Below are 23,570 nucleotides of genomic sequence, written 5' to 3'. Positions count from 1 at the left end.
CATCGATAGAAGAACCCATTGAATAGTCTTCTAACTAAGTATTAGCCTAAGTAAGCATATGTACTTATATATTCTTTGCACCATGACCTATACACGGTTTTGGGTCCTCATGTGTGGGACAACACTTTAAGCTTTGACATATCTCCCAAGCCAACAATATCATATGTCATATACACAAGATAGAAGACTAGCACTCTCTTTTGGAAGTTACACGTGAGGTTTTACTTTGTAGGTACACAGTTCATGGAGACTCATGAACCCTCACTTCGTCGTACACATTGACTCTCCCATCCTTTGTAACCTCCTTTTCTTTTCATGACCATTCCAACTTTATCCAATAGGATAGACTATCATTGACCATCAACAATCAAGTGTACTGCACATCTATAATATCATCCTCTACAAGGTGTATTACCAATACTCATATCAGCTTACATCTCCCACAATACCTACAAGCTCATTTGTATTGTTAGTAGGAACAACATCTTCTTTAGCAACTCCAGTACTTCATCCAGAGCATGTATTACTCCTCCTTCAAGACCATCACCTCTTCTACATTATATCATTGACTATTTCCTAGCATTTTTCATCTACCTTTGATGTGAGTGCCATGGGATTAACACTCTCTCAAAGGGGGATAATATTAATAGTATTTTGAGAATGCAAAGTCAAGTGCAAGTGGCATACATTGTTTTTAGTGGATTGTTAATTTTGGAGTACTTCAATGACTATTTTTGGATACATGCACTATTTTTTGTGCTTCTTGGACATCTGATTATCATGGATACATTATTTTGTAAGAGCCATGCACATTGCATTTTAACTCGCAGTTGTATTTGTCACACTCACAATAGCATACGCTAAGTTTTTTTAGATTAAGATACAAGTCTGTTGATTGATCTAGATTCCACAAAGTGAGTAGGACATCTAAAAGAACGTGCAAGCCCTAATTCAATGCTGTGGAAAATCTAAAATACAAAAGAGGTGCCACCCTATAGAAGTGACCTAAAGCTAATCTCACTTTATATAAGGATGGGAGGTCCCACTTGTATTTACCCTTTTGGTACATCCATGCTACAAAGCTTTGTCTTAGTTGTATTTACCCTTTTGGTACATCCATGCTACGAAGCTTTGTCTCAGTGCAACTATTGAAGCTTTCTATTCTTCTTTTCCATTCTATTAACTTGCTTCCATTGTTGAGAGTGAAGAAAAGAGAATGATTGAGAGGTGTGCTTGAGTGAGGGACTGAGGATCAGAGAAGCTCTACATGTTATTCTTGCTTTTCTTCTTCTTCTTTGTTAGTTTCTTGACTCATTCATATGCTTGGTGGTGAATGCAAAGGAGTGATAGCATTGGATCATGTTGTTTGGATAGTGGAACCATCTTCAAGCCTTCAAGATTTCAAACTACAAAGTAAGAATGTAAAATAGATGAGCTCACTACAACTCAAAGCTAGTCTCATGTTCTTGCTTTCTTGGGTTGGAGAAAAGGATGCATGGTTAGAGTGGAGTGTTAAGAGACAAGATAAAAGATTATCATTGAAGTGAGTTGTAGCTTTTGAGAGAATAGAAGTCCATATAATGTCCTAATTGTTGTGCATTTAGCTCAACATAGGGCCATGTGCAAGTACAAGTGCACTTAATTGCATATGAGCACTCACAAGTGCAAGTGCACAGAAGTGTGCTCAAGTACACGTAGGTGCACACAAGTGCACATGACTGCATATTGATAGGCTTAGTGTAGGTTTACATTTAGGGTGACTTGGGATACATGCATGTGCATCCAAGTATTCGTGTGTATACACATGCACATGCAATATTGGTGTTAGTGTCAATGCTGGTGTAAGTGTGCCTAGGTGTACTCAAGTGCAGAAGAGGGCACATAAGTGGACACAAGTACACATATTAGTGTCAATGCCAATGCACACATGTGCACATTAGTGCATGCTAGTGTATATGTGTTTACAAGTGCACACTAGTATACTGAAAGGTGCCACATTCCTCCCTCCCCCTTTCCTTTGACCCTCCCTTGCAAACAAGGTGGGTGTTGGGGTTGGAATTGAGAGGAGAGAGAATCCAACAAGCACATGTGGATGTGGCAAAGTGATGTGTACTTGTGTGTGCATAGGAGGTAATAGTGCATAATGAGTGTAAATATAATCTAATGGAGTTAATCTAATAGTGAATGCACAATGATGTGTATGTCTAGTTGAAGTGATCGTGCAAGGCTACGTGTAGGGTGTAGTGTACTAGGTGTGCTGGTGCACGTGTATGCACTTGGGAAGTACACTAGTACGCAAGGTCATGCACATAATACAGGTATGTGTAGTGTGCTAATAATTGTTGGGGAAAAGGTGCCTCCACCTAGCCACCCATGTATTACTACACTCATAGTACCCGCACCTGCACACTGCAGGCGGTGGACGCCTGTCATGCTATCACTTTATTCTTTATTCTTTTAATGACAAATGAATAAAGGGAAGGCTAGTCACACATTGTGATTATCGGAGTTCCCACATTGTGTCTCTCTCTTTCTCTTGCTCTTGCTCTCCCACCATAGCTCTCCTGTGCAAGATTCGATCCTTCACACCTTTCAATTGGTATCAGAGCATGGTTGCTTGAGCATTCAAGCTTGGTTTGTGACTCCTTTAGCATTCATTCAAATCCCTATACCATTGATTCTCACTCTTGACAGCCATATCCGACTCCTTTGAGCTTCGATCACTCCCCAGCTTCCCGAGCACCTACCGGCCCATTTAGGCACCCTCAGGGCATTCCTTCAAAGGTATTCGAGCTCTCTTTTCTTATTTTACTTCAGTCCATAGGTTTTGTGAAGCACAGCAACCATGTCCTCTTGCTTCTTGTGACACCTACACTCTACTGGTGACTTTGCCCTTCAAGAGGGAGCTCTTGGGGGTTCTTGACTACTTCCCCAACCTTGCCTTGGCCTTGCCTAGCCCTTGCACAAGCCCCAAATAAGTTTGGGCCAGCTTGAAGACCTACCAAAAAAAATAAAAATTTACTTTTTACTTTAGCCCTCCCTTGGCACTCATTGGCAGCTTGAAAACACTTCATTTGGCACTTGGGAGCAACCCTTGATGCTTAGCATTGGTGGTTTATCATTGGAATTGATTTGTGGATTGATTTACCTCAGTCCAAGACTGTTTTTCACAGTCCACACAGGAAGCCACAAATAGTGTTACATCAACACTTTATGTTTATGCTTGGATAGCATTGACATTTGATGCCCGGTTGGTTGGTCTCGAATGGTCCTCGAATGTTAGGGGAATGTATGCCTATTGATTGGCCATCATTTGGAGCTAATTTATGGCTTGAAATACTCATTTTTACACAGTAAATCACAGCTGTACACTCTGGGACTGAAGCTTATTTAGTCACTTTATGCTTTGCCTATTGGTCACACAGGCACTTCCCAAGTGTTTCATATGACTATTGAGATGCAAATGAAGGTTGGTAAATGCTTTGGATGGTTCCAGAATGTATTTTGAGCCTTGTTTGAGCTTCGTATTGGTTGGCATTTACTTGACATTGGTCTACACTGACATGCTTTGTGACAGAGGTTATACCTATGGTCTATGTATGACCCGTTGGTACATGCTTGATGCTTACACATGCTAGTTACATTGTTTGGATTTGAATGCTACTGGAGCTTCATTTGGGCTTGACTTTGGATATTCCGGAGCTTATTTTGGTCTTGCTTTGACTCGTTAGAGATTGATTGGGATTGTCTTCATCATGACATTGGATGCTATCATTGGATACTTGACCACTCATATGCTATGGATGCCTTACTGATGTATGATCTTGGATACTCCATCACTAGTGCTCTTACATGCTTTGTTTGAGCTTATTTGCTTGACACTTATGGCTTTTGTGCCAATGGGAGCATCTTTGTACACTTACCAGACATTGAGCAGTGCGGGTTATGCATATTGAGCTTTTGGATCTTTAAGACCGAGATCTCCTTGTGGATGATATATCGTTGATATGCCTTGGTCAATGTGGATGTACTTGGACTGATTCAGCTTTGTATTCACTGAGCAGACACTGACTTGTGTTAGGTCTTGGTAATGGTATGTACATTTTTCCCTATTGATTGGGGGGTATCGACTTTGCTGACATAAATTGTTTCACATGCTTCGGTGTTGGCTCATGTTAGTTTGACTGTTGCATGCTTGTTGATGCCCGCTTGATGGTGGTTTTGCATTGACAATTAGTGATTGACTTTGAATATTGGGTTTTGCCTACTATCAGCTCTCATTGTACACTGCTGTCAAATTACAGCAACATATATCTCCAGACTATCATGTATTTTTCATGTTGAATCATCCTGGTTTGATGTACTTTTGATGGTACTTAGTGGGCAACATCATTAAATACTCATTTCTTGCCATTTTTCCTTGGTTTTGGTGCTTTTTTAGTCATTTTCTGTAGTTTATGGTAAGCAGTTTTGAACAGTCTGCACTATTTCAGCTTGCAGTATGGTATCTTCTTCCACTGACAGTGCTATCTTCAACATCACTAAGCTTGATGGTACAAATTATGCCTATTGGAAGAGCCAAGTTTGGCAGGTATTGGTGCAAAAATCGTAGATAAAGCCACTAAGGTTGAGGGGGGAGTAGTCTAAAACTATGACTAATGACAAATGGATGGAGCTTGATGAGTTATGAAAGTCCACCCTCATCTTGTCTCACTGAACAGGTGCATTACAATGTGGTTGAGGAAGCATAGAAGACTCGGCAACTTTGGGATAAGATCAAGAACCTCTATGACAAGCAAAGTCATGCAAGTCAAATGTATTGGCTGAAACAGCTTATGGATCTCCACATGAAAGAGAATGTAACCATGTTAGCTCATCTAAGCCAATTTCATGCTATTCTTAAGAACTTGGTCTCACAGGGCATTGATTTTTCAAAGAGGATGTCACTCCGTTATTCTTGCTTGGAACTCTTAATGAGTCTTGGGATGTATTCCACACTGCCTTATGTGCTTCTGCCACTACTCTGAAGCTATCTGATGTTGAGAGCTCTCTTCTATAGGAAGAGATAAAACGTAAGAATTTGGATACCTCTCGTGTGTCTCATGCTTTGACAGTTAGAGGCCGACATGATGGAAATGCAAAGAATGATCATGGTAATGGCCGTGGACGGGATTCATAGAAATCTTGGTCCAAGTCGCATACCAAGTCGTGCAGTAAGTCTCGTGGGAGAAATGCCAATCTGACTTGTCATCATTGTGGGAAGAAAGGCCACATAAGGCCACAGTGTCATGAATTGCGCAATGAAATGTGCAAAGACAAGGGGAAGGAGAAAGTGTAGAAAAAGTCTTTTGATTGCAGCATAATATACCTGCTAAGCCAAGTGTTAAAATTGAAGAGATCAATTTTATGCAGCATGAGGATAGTGATGGGGATTATATCCTTGCAGCAGCTTCATCTAGTGCTTAGCAGATGATAAAGATACACTCTATGTATGCAGAGTGTTGGCTCTTGGACTCAGGTGCATCCTTTCATATGACACCTTATCGAGAGTGGTTCCATTCATACCATTCTATTTCAGGTTCTGTGTGCTTGGGTGATGATAGATCTCTTGAGATTGTTGGCATTGGTGATGCTAGGTTGAAGTTTCCTTCTGGCACCAGTTTTGTTATGCACGATGTACGTCATGTACTTGCATTGACACACAGTCTCATGTTTGCTGGACAGCTTGATGACGCAGGATATCATGTATCTTTTGGAGACTTTGCATGGAAGATTACTCATGGCAGGCTTGTGCTTGTGAGAGGCGCCAAGGCTAGCAGCCTCCACCCTTAGTTGTTTCTGGATCTACAGTTGATCATGCTTTGTCTGTGGGGTCTTTACCTCATGTATCTCTTTGGCATGCCCATTTGGAGCACATGTTCATTTAAGGGAAATGAAAATGCTTTCTGGTTTGCAGTACTTACCACCCCTTGACTATTCTCATTTTGATTCTTGTGATCATTGTCTTTATGGCAGGTAGACTAGGTCTATGCATAAGAAGTCTAATATGTCATGCATGAGTGAGCCCTTGGCTTTGGTTCATTATGATGTATGTGGGCCCATGCCCTGTCAGTCTTTGGGTGGTGTGAAGTATTTTTTTACCTTCATAAATTATTTTTCATGTAAGGTATGGGCTTATCCCATAAAGTAGAAGTTCGATGTATTGGTCGTTTTTTAGAGATGGCTTGCTTTGATAGAAAACCAGTCTAGGCATAGGCTGAAATGCCTTAGGACAGATAATGGGGGTGAGTATGTCTCACGTGATTTTGAGTAGTTATGTGATGAGAGGGGTATTAAGCATTAGTCGACCACCCCCTACACTCCTCCCCATAATGGTAAGGTTGAGCAGATGAATAAGACCATCTAGGAGAGGGTTCACAGTATGCTTAGCCATGCATGTCTACCCCATTACTTTTGGGCTGAGGCAGTTACGACTGCCGTGCATATCATTAATAGATCGCCCTAGAGTGCCATTGATTTTCAAGTTGCAAAGGAGGTATGGACAGGAAAGCCTTCCTCTTATTCGCATTTACATTTCTTTGGATGTGAGGCATTCTGCCATGTACCCAAGAACAAGCGTAACAAGCTAGATCATAAAAGTGTTAAATGCATATTCCTTGGTTATGGAGATGCAGGAGAGATGGGTACCATCTATGGGATTCACAGGCGATGAAAGTCATCTGCAGCCATGATGTAGTCTTCCATGAAGGCAAGATGCATAGGCAGTTTGAGAGAGTTGTGGAAATACACAGGGTTATATTTTAGGAGGAGCCACGAGCTCCCGTACATCCATCTAGATAGCTTGCAACAAGAACATGTACTCATGGCCAAGGTGTTGAACAAAATGCTGAGCAAGTATCAGAGCATGCAGTGCGGCATTCTACTAGAGATAGACGTCCCCCTGACAGATTTCAGCCCTCAATGCATTATGTCTTGGTTACAGATGCAGGAGAGCCTTTCACTTATGATGAGGCTATGCACAGGGGTGACCGTCACTCCTGGGAGAGGGATATGTAGTTTGAGATAGACTCCTTGCATAAGAATGAGACTTGGGATTTGGTTTCTTTGCCTAGTGGCAAGAAGGCTCTGCATGCAAATGGGTGTACAAGTTGAAGAGTAAGCTTGAACACCCCAAGCCGGCTTATAAGGCAAGACTTGTTGCTAAGGGTTTTAAACATGAGCGTGGAGTTGACTTTGATGAAGTCTTTCTCCTGTGGTTAAGATGACCACCCTCCGCTTTGTTTTGGCCTTAGTCGTGTAGGTTGACTTGGACTTATATTAGATGTATGTCAAGACGACATTTTTACATGGGAACTTGCATGATGAGATTTACATGGAGCAGCCTAAGGGCTTTGTAGAGCCTGGCAGGGAGCACCTAGTGTGCAAGTTGAAGAAAAGTCTTTATAGCTTGAAGTAGGCACCTAGGGAATGGTACCATAATTTTGATGCTTTTATGCAGTCACGAGGCTATAGCCATAGTGCTATGGATCCGTGCTTGTACACGAAGAAAGCTCGTGATGGATCTTTGCTTATTTTGGTACTCTATGTGGATAACATGCTATTAGCAGGGAAAGCTCATGATTAGCTAGATGCTCTTAAGGCTCAACTCAAGAAGAGCTTTGAGATGAAGGAACTGGGGACAGGCTTCTCACATACTTGTATGTGCATTAGATGTGAGAGGCATCAGGTTGGGGAAAAGGTGCCTCCGCCTAGCCGCCCGTGTATTACTACACTCACAGTACTTGCGCCTGCACACTACAAGCAGCGAGCACCCGTCACACCGTCACTTTATTCTTTATTCTTTTAGTGACAGATGAATAAAGGAAAGGCTAGTCACACATTGTGACTATTGGAGTTCCCACATTGTGACTCTCTCTCTCTCTCTCTCTCTCTCTCTCTCTCTCTCTCTCTCTCTCTCTCTCTCTCTCTCGCTCTTACTCTCCCGCCATAGCTCTCCCATGCAAGCTTCGATCCTTCACACCTTTCAAGAATAGTACACTAGGATAAAGCTAAGTACACCATGGTGTGAGGGGGTATTAGTGAGTGTGCCAAAGGGTGTATTTGGTGTATGTACTGGGATTGTAATGCATGTGCACACAAAGTACATACTAGTGCATGTGCTAATGCTTGTGCATGTGCACATTCATGCGCAAGTGTGTATGCACTAGGTGGATGCAAGTGCATAAGGGTGTGTGGTAGGATGTAGCATGCGCACATGCAAGGCCTCACTATCCTTCATTACCCCCCATCCCTCATGAATAGGGTGGGTGTATGCACTAGGTGGATGCAAGTGCATAAGGGTGTGTGGTAGGATGTAGCATGCGCACATGCAAGGCCTCACTATCCTTCATTACCCCCCATCCCTCATGAATAGGGTGGGTGTTGGGGTTGTGGTAGAAGAAGGTGAGGCTCTTGTATGTGCACTAGGGTGAAGCTAGTGTGTGTACTGGGATGTTATGTGGTCATTGTGCAAGTGAAAGAGGTGCTTTTGGAGGTGGATGTGCACAAGGGTGGGGTCTATGTGCACAATGTAAGGTGCAAGTGCAAGTGTGGAGGAGTGCCCACAAGTGTACATGTGCATGCCAGTGCAAGTACCCATGCACTAAAGTGTACACAAAGCATACATATGTGCACACAAGTGTACAGAAGTCCACTCAAGCATGTATACACTACACTTAAGTGCACTAGAGTGCAAGGATCTATATGCCGGATCTACATTGAATGGTGGGATGGTACAAGGGCATTGCAAGGTGCTTCATTCCTTCCTCCTTTTGGCTATTGACCTCTCTTGTGAACAAGGTGGGTGCCTGGCCAAAGAGGGAAAAGGAAAGAGAGGGATTATGGAGGATATGAAAGAGATCCATTCACAGTTAGAATGTATGCAATAATGCAAGATAATCTTTGCATTATTTGGTGTCTCTTTAAATAGGGAAGGTGTACAATCTAGTACATTATATGTGGCCACTCTTTAGTGCCAACTCATCCAACCACTTATCCACTCACTTGGTTATCCTTATCCATCCACTCCACTAAAGCTAGTCACCATATATATATGTATCAAATATGTTAACACCCCCCCTTGATGTGTGGTTGGTCATTATCAATTGCCATTGTCATCAGAGATGTGGTGTGATTACAAGTGGAGCCCTAAGAGAAACACCAAGGAAAAGGGGTTTCTACTCCAAGAAAATCTATATTGTAACATCAACAAGCTTTTATTTCATTCTTTAGAGAACCACAACAAGGAAAAGAGCACATCTTCATGCAACATCATAGTAGACATCTCCCATGGATTTGATAGAATCAATCATAATCTTCAACATCTTCATAGAATCCATCGATAGAACAAGAAACACAAAATAATACACCATTTTGAATGGAAATATCACATATGATTCATCTTCATTGTCTTCATATTTCTCTCTCTCAATCTCTCATAGATAGATACATTGATTTGATAAAATTGGCTATCTTTGACTCTCTCTTTCTCTCTCAATCAATAGTACATAATCTCCTTACTACAATACTCAATAATGGCTCTCAATAATCCTTCTTAGGTCATGGATGCACCTCCAAGAGGCATAGGGGGTATGAAAGGGCACCACAGCCACTACAGTGTCTCTTCATAGCTCACTACTGTCACTTCACTCCAGTCTTCTCTTGAGTCTTCAGCAACTGCTTCTTTCATTTGTTTTAGCTCTTTTGAAGTTAGATTCATCATTTCCAAAAGTTAGAAAACTTTCCCAAAGTCACATATACATTCCATAGAACACTTACAGAAGATCTACAGAACAAAACATAAATAGAAGAGAGGCTCTATAGAGGGTTAACAGAAGATCAATACAGGGTTACCGAAGGTCATCAGAGAACATCATATCCTCATAACTCATACTAAAACCATTCCAAACTATCATAAACTATTTAATAAGCTTTCAAAAGATTTAAACCTTCATTAATCATCAATCCATGCTTCATACAGAAGAAAATCATAACAAAGCAAAAGCTAAACATAAGGTATCAGAACCAATCAGAATCTCAACACAACCTATCAGAATATCACATAGCCTCATATTTCTACTAAGAATTATCATGAGCTTCCAAAACATAATCAATATCATCCAAAAAACTTTCAAACACTTCTAAAACAACCAATCATAACTCAAAATCCATCAAAAATCAACCATTTAGGCCTCAAAAATAACAAAAACCAACCAAAAAATCTAGTCATTTCATCATGTAACAACAAGATAACATTGCCTCCCTTGAGTCCCCTATCATACTCATAGGCATGTGGTATGACATAATCATGATGTAAGCAAATAAATTTGGATTATAATTGTGAAAAATTTAGGATTTGATTTTTAAAGTTGACATTGTCAGATTGTGTCTTTGGTACTTCTTGCTTCGTTTGTCTTTGTGGACGTCTTCATGGTCTTTACCTTTGTCTCGGTCTTGGTCTCATTCTTTTTGTTGATGCTTGAATCCTTGGTTCTTCTTTCTTGTTTGCTTTTGCTAGATAAGATGGATACATAAAGATATTTTACTTTGCATTGATGGATTTATGGCATACATGGCTCGATGCATCATTACATGGATGGAGTTGACTTTGTAAGGACATTACATTGCTTTAGATATTGCTCGATGGCTTGATAGCCTTTATTAATTTTACATTGGCTTGGCATTACATTAGCATTGGATTTACTTTCAAATAAAGATGTTAGGAGCTCATTTATGATGAACTTTTGTAGACATACCTATATAGAGATGTAGTGTTGTAAAGTATTTACTTTAGATTGGTTCAAATTTTAGCCAATGTGAAGAGGGGCAAATGCTATTAAGGTTTAAACCTTAATAATAGTATAATCCAAAAACTTATGGTAGATAAATCAGCATCGTGATTGGCACAATGCAATTGTGAGATGAGCTAACTGGGTGCCAGTGGATACTAAGGAAGTAGTTATTGATTTAGATTCTCCACAATGAGTAATGGAGCCATCTTCTTTTGAAGCATTTGAAAAGCGGGGTGTTGCGGGCAAAAATTGAGTGGGCCGTGTATTGCTGATTTGGTGTAGCTTTTCCAAATTCATACTCTTGAATCACATCAGGCTTCTCATTAATTTAATGTGTAAGTTGTGCCCAAATAAACTTCATGTCTGTTAACCCCAAGTCGAGATGGTGGAAAAGTGGAGGAAAAAGCAAAAGGAAGATGGAAAAAGAGCAAAGACACGCAAGCGGCCTCTAAAGATGAACCAGGGCAAAAAGCGCAACCTTAAAAGAAAAGGCACCTCAAAAAACTCGAAAAATACTTGTAAAAGAGCGCCAGGCTCCCTCCTATGCCAATTGTAAAATATTAGATGGGTGTAGGCTAGAGGCACAAGGCTAGAAGAGGGAAATGGAAAAAGGACCTTGCCACAATGGCCGGTCATGTACAAAAGGGATGGGTGCCCATGGGATTGTAGGGTTTATATATATAAAGTTCAAAAAGTAAATAAGAGATCATTCTTTGGTATGTGGCAAAAGGAGTCTTCTTCTTCTTCTCTCCTTCTCACCTTCTTACTTGTGTGTGCTCTTGAGAGAGGGAGTGTGAGTTTGTGAGGGAGTGAGTGTGCGAGAGTGAGGGATCAAGAGGGTGAAGCTCTTCACCATCTCGTCTTCTCTTCTTTTCTTCCCTTCTCTCTTCTTGCGCGTACGACTATGGAGGATGGAGCTTGGAGGTGGAGGAGGCTTGAGGATGCTTGAGCTAGCATCTAGGATCGTGGAGCTACCGGCATGCGTGAGAGAGGAGGCAACTCATATTGGCACTAAGGTAATCTCACTACACTCGTAGGATCGACAGTGCGTCGGCTAGGTGAGAGATAGCCATTAGAGCTCGCTTGGAACGCTTGAAACAATAAGCGGTCCGTGGGTCTTGGCAGTTGAGTGAAAGCTCCCACAATGTCTAGATGAGCTTGCATGATAGACTTCTTTAGATCTAAAGACACTCTCTCATGGGAAAAACCTTAAGTTTCTTCTTGTTTGAGCAAGCATTATACTTCTTGATTGTTTCTATGGGATCATCAGCCCTACGAGCAACATTCACAGCCTTCTCATATCTCTTGGTGGCAACATTTAGAGCTTTCTTCCTAATAACCATGGGCTTCTAATCTTGCAATAGTGGACCTACTCCTACCATTCTCTCTCTCTCTCTCTCTCTCTCTCTCTCTCTCTCTCTCTCTCTCTCTCTCTCTCTCTCTCTCTCTCTCTCTCTCCTGTTGAGGGATTCCTTAAGGGACATGTTTGTTATAGTCACGAAGGATCTTGGGTGGCAAGGGACTTGACAATGAAGAAAGAGGTAGAGAGGGACTCCAAGGGAGTGACATAGCTAGTGTTGGAGTCGGCCAAGAGGCTGGCCAAGAGGCTACTCTCATTGGATCCAAGCTTTATTGGCTTGTTGGAGCTGTTACAATCATGAGGAAAAAGGGAAGCATAAGGAGAGTATGGGTTAATAGCGCTAGCGGGATTGTGTGAGACAAAGAGATGGGTGGCCTGCATATGAGGCACTTGCTGTTGTTATAATGGCCAACAATATTGGAAAGAGAAGGCAAGGGGGAAGATTAAGTGAGAAATGCACCCAATACTTGATGCTGAGATAAGATCATATTCATGAGCAAAAGCAAGCTATAAAGGCGAAAAGATTGTGGACTTGTAGAGAGAGAGAGAGAGAGAGAGAAGGAATGCTACAAGATGAGAATGAGAAAAATAGAAACAATTCAGTGATGTTGGTCAACGTGAAATTTGAGGAAAGCAAGAGCAAGGAAGCAAGAACACAAAGTTTGCACACACATAATTAACATGTTCTGTTCTTTCTCACTCTTTAAATTCATGACAATTAGAGTTAGGTTTTTCCCATCCCCTTTGGGCATCTTGCCTCTTTTGTGGTTCTTCTAACTGGTCATGGCTCTTTATACATGCTTGTAGGCCTTAAAAATTGATTAATATACTTGAAAATTGTGAAGTATCAATGCCTTATTAAGCTTGCACACGTAGGAGCCCAACTCTCATTAAAATAATAGTGTAGAATGTTACAAAAATTGTTCCTTGTGAAAATTTTGTGGGCCTCCTTTCTTTATCTCCTTCTTGCAGTTAATAGGAGCATTCTCCAAATCGTAATGAATCCATGCTATTCTTCATTGCACTTGGGGACTACAATCTTGTCATATCTAAACCAAGTCACTCATGTACTAAGCTATACTCATTCTTTGGGAGTTCAATGCCAATCAAACATTACAATTCTTTTCTACAATTCATCCATGCTTGATCACATATGACCAAACAATCATCCATGCTTGATCATGTAAGGCCGAACATTCATTTGAAAAGTTCAATACATCAATTTCTTTCGGTCCATGGTCTAACCACCTCATGTGGAAGAGTAGAGTGATTACTTCCTAAAGCATACAACTATAGTTTCTATTCCAAGGAGTTCCTACCTTGTTTTGTCTTTTAAATTGAGAAGTCATGTTAATCAAGAGTAAATATGTACATAAAAAAGGATGATTTGACATAGCCAATAATTTTGTTAGGACTTAGACAAACACCTTGCATTTGTTGAAGATGGGGACTCAAGTGACCACTTGCATTTCTTTTTTATGACCACCTTATTCCTATTTGTTTAGAGATGTTTGCGAGTCACGAGTTTGGCTATATTCAAAGCTCCTTATCTAGTTTCCCTTTATCAATTTCATAAGAAGTTTTAGACATTTTCCCATGTGAGAAATGGGACTCTTTTCCCTTGTTTTTTCCTTATAATGTGCACTACATACCTAGCTAGGTGTGGTTAGGGTTAGGGGGCAAGCAACCCTTGGCCCCAATCACACCTACCTATGCAGGTGTTGCCTCCTAGGCCCCCCCAATCGGGCCAATAGCCCTTGCACCCAATTGCATCTAGCTAGGTATGTATGGCCCTCTTGCATGGAGGCTGTAAACCCTTGTCCCCCAACTACATCTTTCTAGGTCTGTGGAGGCCCTTGGGCTCCACTTAGGCCAATAAACCCCTATCCCCAACTGCACATAGCTAGATATAAGGCGTCTCTTGGAGAAAAGCTTATAATCTTGATGTAATTCACAGGCTCGCCCAGGCGAGAAGGGCGGGAGCGATTTTTGTGGGGGGGACGGGTGCTGGACGTGTGACACCCGCCCCCGCATTCTCTTTGTTTTTTGTGGGGGAGGTGGGGGCTGCCACGTGGCACGCGCCCCCCACCTTTCCTTAACTAATAGTATAGATGTGGAAAGTATAGTGGGAATTTGTCGAAACTTCTTGCGGATGTTAGGGAACACTACATGAGAAAATATGTTTGTTAGCATATATACATAAGGCCTTACCGGAAATTTTGATTGAATCCTGTGTAAGAGAATCCAGTGATCGCTTGCGATGTTGCAGCAACATAGCTGCATTCGTCTGCATGGCGATGGTTGAAGTGGTTCCATGGCAGCAGCTGTGGCTTCTTTGATTCGTTTTCATCAAGGCGCACCTGATGGCTATACCAGGGCACCACCCAAAACTGATCATAGAGGATTGGTGGCTCTTAGGTCTAATCAGCGCACATGGCTAGGTTCAAGCATAAGTCTAGCTGCTTGTATGGATCCCTGCCTTAAAAACCCTAGGTGCAGTTCCTCGCACAACGCATTATGGGAGCGGTTCCATCGCCTGTGCGAGGATGGACACCTGAATCAGGCATTGGAAGTCCTGGTTCTGATCGAGCGGCATGAGCCGGTTCCGGTGGGAAATCTGTACTCTTCCTTCTTGAAGGCTTGCAATGACTGCAAGGCCCCAGCGCATGTTATGCGCATGCATCCGCATCTGGTCAGACTTGGGTTGGATCACTGTACCTGCCTGGGTGATTACCTGGTGCACTCAATGGCCAATTGTGGAAGCCTTGAACATGCAGTTGCTGCGTTTATGGCATTGCCATGTCGGAACATCTTGTCGTGGAATGCAATTATCTCTGCTTATCTGGACTCTGGGGAATGCCAGAAGGTACTGCTGTTGTACCAGTCCATGCAAGAAGAAAGTACAGAGCCAAATGAATTCACTTTTGTTTATCTTTTCAAAGCTTGTGGATGCTTGAGTTACCTGGAACAAGGGATTTCTCTCCATGGTGATTGTGAAAGGAAGGGCTTTGATTCTATGACATTTGTTGCTAACACACTGATAAGCATGTACAGTAAGTGTGGGAGCATTGCCAATGCAGAGAAAGCATTTAAGGGGCTAGCTTTGCGTGATACTGTGTCCTGGAATGCGATGCTCTCAGCATATATTGAGCATGGTGAAGCTGAGAAAGCTATGGGGCTGATCAGGCAAATGCACAATGAAAGTGTAAGTCCAAGCTGTCGGACATATGTGTTGATTTTACAAATGTATTCATTATTTGCAGACAGAGAATCATGTAAAACTGTAGGGGAAAAGGTCCCTGAATGTTTTTCTTTTACTTCTTTGAATATGGCACTAGCAATACATGATATTATTGTTACAAAGGGATTTGATAGTGATCTATATATTAATAGCAACCTTTTGTGCATGTACAGGGAATTTGGAAGCAGTGCAGAGGCAGAGTATGTTTTCTTGAGTACGCCCACTCCCACTGTGGTCTCATGGACTGTGATGTTGTCAGTATATGTTGAGCAAAGTAACTGTTACAAGGCTTTACGATTGTACAGACAGATGCTAGAGGTAGGTGTAACTCCGAATGATTGGACCTTTGTTTGCACCCTTCAAATATGTTGTCTCCTTGCAGACATGGATGAACAAAATGGTGACAAGCAACCTACTGAGGCCATATCATTCCAACTTGGGCAGGTAATACATGTTGAGGCCTTGAGGAAAGGTCCAAATTTACATGTTTTTGTTGGAAACTCTCTCATTAACATGTATGGAAAGTGCAGGAACATTAGAGAGGGAGAAAATGTGTTTGATCTCCTACATGATAGTGATGTTGTGTCATGGAACAGCTTGCTTTCAGCATATGTTGAGTATGGCCAAGAAGTTAAGGCCCTGCAGCTGTACACTCAAATGCTGAGGGAAGGTGTGAGTCCTAACAAGCGGACATATGCCACAGTTATACAAGCATGCTATGTGCTTGCTAATAAAGAGCCCATGCTTCAGGTCATGTGTTTGGATGTAGCTAAGGCTCTGTTTACTGATGTCAGAATGTATGAATTTGACTCAAGTGTATTTGTTGGTAATACCCTTATGAGTCTGTATGGTGAGTGTGGGAGCATTGTGGAAGCTGAACGTGTGTTTAATCACTTGCCAGAAAGGGATATTATATCATGGAATACTATGATTGCAGCTTACATCATGCATAATCAAGCAGAAAAGGCTCTTTCTCTGTATAAGGAAATGCGAAGTGGAGGTTTAGCTCTGGAAGATGGGACACTGGTCTTGGTGTTGCAGGCCTGCAGCTTAATTGGAAATCTGGAGCTATGTTGGGAGACTCATTATGCAATTGTCTCTGCAGGGCATGATTTAAGTCTACCTTTAGCAACTGCGCTCATTCATTGCTATGGGTGTTGTGGAAGCATAAAAAACTCTCAGGCTGTGTTTGATGCACTGCAATCTGCTGATGTAGTGGCTTGGAGTGCATTGATTGCAGGGTATGCTCGATGTGGTGATTGCCAGAGAAGCTTGGAAGTTTATGGGAGAATGCAGATGGCTGGTGTAAAGCCCACTGGAGTCACATTCTCATCACTACTTGCAGCTTGCAGTCATGCTGGGCTGGTGGATAAAGGATTTGATTACTTTCAATCGATGGTGATAGACTTTGGCATATTGCCTGAGACAGAGCATTATATTGGCCTTTTAAACCTTCCTGGGCGTGCAGGAGACCTGAGGAGGATTGAGGATTTGTTGCTAAGATTGCCTACGCAGTGCAATGCGACCATGTGGTCCTGTTTATTGAGTGCATGCCAAAAACATGGCAACATAGAGCAGGCTAGAGAAGCATTCAACCATGCAGTAGATCTTGAACCCGAGCATGGCTATGCCTATGTCCTGATGTCAAATTTAAATGCTGATCCTTCATGCAGAACTCTGCTAACTGTGTGAAAGAGATGATGCACATGAAAAGGGTCCATTCTTAGCTGAGATAAAAAGCAAGTTGATAAATCTTTGTGAACAAAGAGAATTTCGTAGTTTGAATTCTTCGAATACTGAAGAACAGCTTGCTGCTGAATCTTGTACATGCAGATCTGTCCTTTTTTGAAATAAGACCTCAGAGAACAAATGCCAATTCTTTGTGAGTAGCTGCAGAGACTACACCACAAGTAGGTATGCTCTACAGGCACATTCTGCCATGCTTCCAAATATCCTGTACAGAGAAATTTGCAGATTGGTTTGCCTAGAAAAAGGCTGTGATGTTTATTAATTGAGAAAGGCCACTCTGGGAAATGAGGGACAGTCATCCATCTATGCAAGGGCAAAAGGCCATGCACTCCTCATTCTCATCATCTCCCCTAATCAAGGGAAGGAGATATACTCCTGGGTAGCTTCCATGGCTGCTCCCTCTTCATGGATCTTTATGTTAGTCAGCAAGGTGCTGACTAGTGAATCACTTTTTACTGGCATAGAACATGAGAACCTTAACTTTGCGCTGTCCTCACTGCCCCTTCATCAAGAGGTAGATGGTAGAAAGCATAGTAAAGAAAAGTGCTCCTGCAATGAGAACATGGTGGCTAAGAACAGATACATCAAAGGTGTCTAAACAATGATTACTTGTCTGGCCTGTCACTCCATTACTCTTGGTTGGTCAGTTGCACCATTAGCAGATAGTTAGGGTGTCAAATCTCCCTCCTGATGTATTATTATGGTCATGTCAAGGACAGAAATGCTTGTAAACACTGCGATGGAGGTCTCATCTTGGTGCTGGGGGGTGATGTGAGGTGTTCTCCTTCTCCGAGAAATAGGAGTGCTTTTGGAGAGATTTCAAAATGCTGGTAGTACAGCATGTAGGCATATCAGGATACTTACATTTGCTTCTTGTCTCCTAATCTGGGGAAGACCATCCTCACAGATGTGTGTCTTACTAGAGTTGCAGTCCAGGTCAAAGGCAATGGGCTATGCTACACATACAACAGATCCTTTAAAGAAAAGGCCATGCTACATATACCATAACCCCTTTATGCCTATGGAGTGTTGGTTGTGAAATGATGAGCCTTTACTTGAAATATCACACCAGTGCTTGGATGCTAGATTTAGAGCATCAAGCCAATCTGGAAAAATCTTTGCATGTGGCTAGGCTTTTTACTAGTTAAATTGAACTGCAGGGCAGGGTTTAAGTTTGAAGATCAGCCCATGCCATAAGTCACCAGATGGGTAAAGACTTTCCTGCCTGAGGGTATTGAGGGCTGTGTCTATTACACTGGATCCAATGTAGCAGCAGTTGTGGCTGGGTGGGTGGCAGCACAGGTAGGTTGCAGGCATACACAATATTACTGCTATACATGTAAATCATAGGATCATTTCCACCTGTGGATTCTCTCTCTCTTCTGAGTTGGCAATTTGAAGACTCATTTCTTAGTGCCTTGGATCATTACTATCAGCCTCTTTGGGCACTTTATTTGAAATGTGCTGGAGCCATTTCAGCTGGTTCCTCTTTGAAACACGAGTACATATTGCAGGGCTGTATCATCTCGTACAATGCAATAGATTATTCCCTTCATGTCACATGATATGACAGCCAATAGAAAGTATATTATCCTGAGATATGAAACATGCTAATTTCCTCAGGCATCGTAACAGATTCTCTTGTAAAATGATATCGCAGGTTTTTTTAAAATTTGGGTGAATAAGCTGTCCCTTCACTAGTGGCTTTTCTTATGGAGATAGATTTGTGCATGGTGTTTGCTTGCTGTCAAAATAATTGCTCTTGCTACTTATCATAGAGGTGCTTTGAATGAGAGCATTCCATACACTCGGCCTCCTCAAATTCTATGTCCAAGATCCATGGTTGTGGCCTCGTTATGTTTTCAAATGGGTTTGGGAGTCCTCACAAGTAGAGCAACAATTCTAGCCTTTTGTCCAAGCTATATTTTCTTTGCATGGGCACCCTAGGTGGTTGGGGAAAGAACAAAGCATGACTGAGATGAGATTGGTGGTGTGGTAGTGTAGCTTCTCTAAAAAGAATGACTTTTTGAAGTGATAATTATATAGTTGACATGGTTTAGGATATCTGTGGAATATATATCTCTTGTACTCTTTTCGATAATGGTATGCTCATCTCTAATGGGGGAGACAATCCACTCGAAATATGCTTGTGCAAACTACTATCCCTTGGGATGGAGGTAATACGTTAGTACATATGCAATACATGGAATCCTTTGATCCTTACGATGCTTGGAGGGTCAAATGGACCATAGAATATACACAGTTGTATTTCCTTGGGATGGTTGGATATTTCCATCAACTCAATCTTGAGCTTAATGGAAAATAAGACTCGCACAAATGTGTTATCTACTTTTCTCCCAGATGAAGAGCCATCTTGTGTCCTCAAAGGGGAAGGGTGCTAGACGTGTGATGTTGGAATTGTGTAGTAAGGGACCAACATGCACTTATGGCGGTCCTTGATCTCCTCCCCCCAAAAGAATTTGGTGGTCTTTGATTCTAGCTTAGGTGTTCATAATTGTTGAGCTCGAGTGAAATTTATCTTAGCTATCATGGTGGAGTTGGAGGCTTGTTGGCAATCATCATTGTATGCAATGATGAAGGAGAGGGATGGAACAAGTGGAAAATGTAGCCTCATAGCTAGTATTTCTTTGATTTCCAAGTAACCAGATGTGACTCTTGTCTACTAAAGATGTTAGCTTCACAAGTACATATGTACCGTACTTATAATGCACTGGAGCTAATCACAACAAGGGTAGTGAAGTCCTAGTACAACTAATAGTTAAGGGTGGTTGTGGTTGAGCAGCTAATATATAGACACATGGCTCACACTTGGAGGAGACATAGCTGTTGCATGTAAAGGCAGTTGCTTTAAGGGGCTTTTGATAGGTAGCTAGTAATTGGTATAGATCCATGCCTACTTGTTTTTGGCATGGAGAATCATGGGTTATTGAACTAGGGTCTTAAGAGATTAAAACTCATTTTTTGTATCCTCATGTAAATTCTCTGAGCTAAGGATTATCGTCATGAGCTTATTTGACTCAAAGTTCGAGTATAGGTAATGAGTGACTTGGATCATTATCTTTATTGCATCAAAGGTTGGATTTTGAAACAAAATTCCAAACGATATGGTCAAGTATCCACACACACACACACACACACACACACACACACACACACACACACACACACACACATATACGAAGGCAATGCTCATGGACTAATGTTGAAACAATAGGTCTACTTGCTAAAAAGATCAAAATGCCCCATTACTTTTCATTTGAGAACCATACGATATATTTATAGACTATCAAAAAATAACGTAAACACTTAGGAAAAAAAAGATATAATATGGGGAACTATTAGATGATACTCTATTGGCCCTTTCACATTATGGGCCCCATTTTCTTATGATGTATCCCTTCAACCTTAGACTATGATTGTCCAATCATGGGCTGATCTAGGTGTGCATCTCTACGTTTATTGCAATAATACATAGTAAGCAGGATAAATCCAAAAAATTATAAGGCCCTTAAATGGTAATTTGGTGAAATTGTGCTTGTGATTGTTGTGGGATTTGATCCTATGTCCGTAGGTTAGGAGCATAGAGCTTACAAAAAGGAAAAAGATCTATGTGAAGTTTATTTTTGGCATGCTATAAATGGGGCGCATGGAGGGTTTATTGATTACCTACTCTTTTGATTATGCTATATTATCACATAGGTGAAAGAAGTGCCCCATATTGATATTTATCCTTAGCTATTGAAAATACTTAAAACTCAATGTTCAAGAATAATATTATTGTGAAATGCGCACAAATCCCATGTACTCTTCTTAAATTAGTAAATCAAGAAATTTGGACATACATGTTTAGAAATTTACATTGTTTGAAAATTTTCTTACAAGCTAACTTTTTTTGAGCTTTAAGTCTACCATGAAATCATTAAAGCTAATTGGCTATGTAATAACCTAAGACACCATTTTCCTAAAATATTGCTTGCACTTGAGTATCTAAGATTATTTTTGCTAAATTTAACCCTTTCCAATATGTGTGGTCCCCCACAATAGTGAGGTGTACAGCTATTGACCACATGTGGATAGACATACTAGCTCCGATTTTGGTACACCTACTTCAAAACTTAAGTGTACATATTTTAGCATTGTACTTATTTTCACATCTAATGCACCTAATGTACTTCAGACCAATATCTTAAAGGTGTTGATCTCACTAGATGTTTGGTTTCAGTGATCATAAATGTATTTTTATGGGTGATGATGATACTATGTGTGGTTATTGAAATGGTCTTGAACGATGAAGATGAGATATTGATTCTACTTTGAAGGGTTTCTTCCTCATGAAAGTCATAGTTGAAAGCAAATCTTGGTAATGCAAGCAAAGGTTGTTTGTATTGTGGAAAGCAATAACATATGTATTGTCATGTTTCTTGCCATTAAGGTTGAGGCATTCCAATGTGCTTGCTAACTTTGTATTTCCATTGCTTGTATGATTGCAATGTCCATGTGCATGTGAGTATGCATAACACGTTCAAGAAAATACAAGTTGCAAGGATCTTTGATTTTAGAAAGCATTGTTTGTAATATTTTGGGCTAAATGGCCCACTTGACATCGTAAGACTTTGGGCTCTATGTAATGTTTGAGAAGTTGCAAATTGTATTTAAATATTGAGTCATGTGGATAATGTTATTAGATTTTTGCATATTTGGAACTATCTTCTTAGCTTCTTGATCATTGTCTGCTTTTGAGATGCCAATTTTTGATTTCATATCAACATCTTGCTCCCAATGCAAGAATTGCAAAATCCACCCACCATGAAAATATTCTTTTCGTATTGTCTCACCATTTTTATGAAAAATCAATTGGCACTATTGACAAAACCATCCATAATATTAGTGTTTCCACCACAAAGTTCTAGTATCGTCTCTTACTTTATTTGAAGTTTTTGATGTAATTATGTAGTTCATTTAGCAGTCCAAGTGGATCGTTAACCCATCACCACACATGTCTTGTCTTTGTGATTGCAAGCTACAAAAGGATACCAAGCTTATTAGTGGAAATCTTACGAATATTTTTGTGTTCACCTTTTTGCTTATTTGGGAAGAACAATAGTGATACTTATCATTGGTTGAAGCACATCTATGAAAGTTTGTGTTGAGGTAATGGACGTCATGATCAATTCTCATGCCAATAAGCAAGCCAATACAAATTCTATTAAGGACTTGGAAAAATCAATTGTCATCCTGATGAATGGTTTGGTAGAGCTCATAATTATTTTACAATGTATTGCCAATCGATTAGTGTGTGGGATGAAATGGAAGAAGGGTTAGATGACAATTTGAATAGGGCTAGCTTAGAATAAGTCATTGCAAAATGTCACGCCAACATCTCCAAATGGTATTCCATCGTTTCTCTAAATCTCACATAGATTTACATCCCACAAACCTACACATTTCTTTTTCTAAATAGACTTATCTCATCAATAATGAGGAGCCTCAAGTTTCTATAGAACTTGCTCACCATGTTGATATTTTTAGGCAAGAGGCTTGCTAGACATTGAATTATTAATGGGATGTAAAGAGCTAGAGTGTAGTGGACTACCACTCACATTGGAATAGCTTTTGTTTGTATGTCAAAGCAAATCTTCGATAAGCAACATGAATGTGAAAGGTTCTCCTAAGGTTTTCCTATGCCTTTTCCTACCATGGATAAGCAACATGATTGTGAAAGTTTTCCTATGCCTTCTCCTCTCATGGATGAGGCATGTATTCTCAAAAGGCAATTGCTTTTGTTGGACAACATTGTCATATCAAATGCTATTACTAGATAAACATTTAGAAACCCTTAAGGGTATTGCTTAGGTATTGCCTATTTTACATCAATAAGTACATTTTTTGATCTGGCCCATCTTGAACTCTTTTGTTTGACAACTCATTTGTGATGCTGAATTCTTCATGAGCCATAATGATTCTAATTGAAATTGGAGCACTACTATAAGATAGTGTTTCTAAAGTGCATGATTGCAAGCAATCCATAGTGTTAAATTTAGTAGAGTCAGTTCTTATTGTCTCCCTCCATCACAGGCATGCAAGCTATGATGTGGTTATAGAAACATTGATTCATTAGTTTGGAATGAAAAAATATAGTAGATGCTACTATTCATACTAGTTCTTTAATTCTTTTGGCCTTGTTATAGTTGAGGAATTGCAATATGCTAGGTCTCTTTATCTTTTTGTGCTTGCTATTTTCCATGTCATAGAATCTACCAAACTTGGACAAGCATAGTTGAGAAATATTTGCTAGTCATATTATATATTTGTTTATCAAATGCTTGAAAAAATATTAGTTCTTGTCTCATCCATTTTTTGTAAAGGATTT

The 23,570-nt window shown here is 40.6% G+C and overlaps 1 protein-coding gene across 2 annotated transcripts; it reads left to right on the top strand.

The window, feature by feature from the left end:
* The first annotated feature begins 14,353 nt into the window (after positions 1 to 14,353).
* LOC148018522 (putative pentatricopeptide repeat-containing protein At3g01580) lies at positions 14,354 to 19,705 on the top strand. Of its 2 annotated transcripts, XM_087661742.1 has the most exons (2): positions 15,257 to 15,394; positions 15,604 to 19,700. In XM_087661742.1, the coding sequence occupies exons 1-2, from the start codon at positions 15,387 to 15,389 to the stop codon at positions 17,120 to 17,122; spliced, it is 1,527 nt and encodes a 508-aa protein (XP_087517868.1). In that variant the 5' UTR covers positions 15,257 to 15,386; the 3' UTR covers positions 17,123 to 19,700. The 2 variants fall into 2 exon arrangements, with proteins under 2 accessions (XP_087517867.1, XP_087517868.1); XM_087661741.1 differs by having other exon boundaries at positions 14,354 to 19,705.
* The last annotated feature ends 3,865 nt before the right edge of the window (positions 19,706 to 23,570 follow it).

Source organism: Lygodium microphyllum, chromosome 21 (assembly GCF_053477565.2).
Source record: "Lygodium microphyllum isolate KBCC chromosome 21, Lygodium_microphyllum_v1.1.10, whole genome shotgun sequence".
Lineage (NCBI taxonomy): Eukaryota > Viridiplantae > Streptophyta > Polypodiopsida > Schizaeales > Lygodiaceae > Lygodium > Lygodium microphyllum.
This window is presented reverse-complemented; position numbering and strand designations above follow the sequence as displayed.

Excerpts from the sequence above, each read along its gene's own strand:
- LOC148018522 (XM_087661741.1), top strand. The coding sequence starts at position 14,504 with ATGGCAGCAGCTGTGGCTTCTTTGATTCGTTTTCATCAAGGCGCACCT.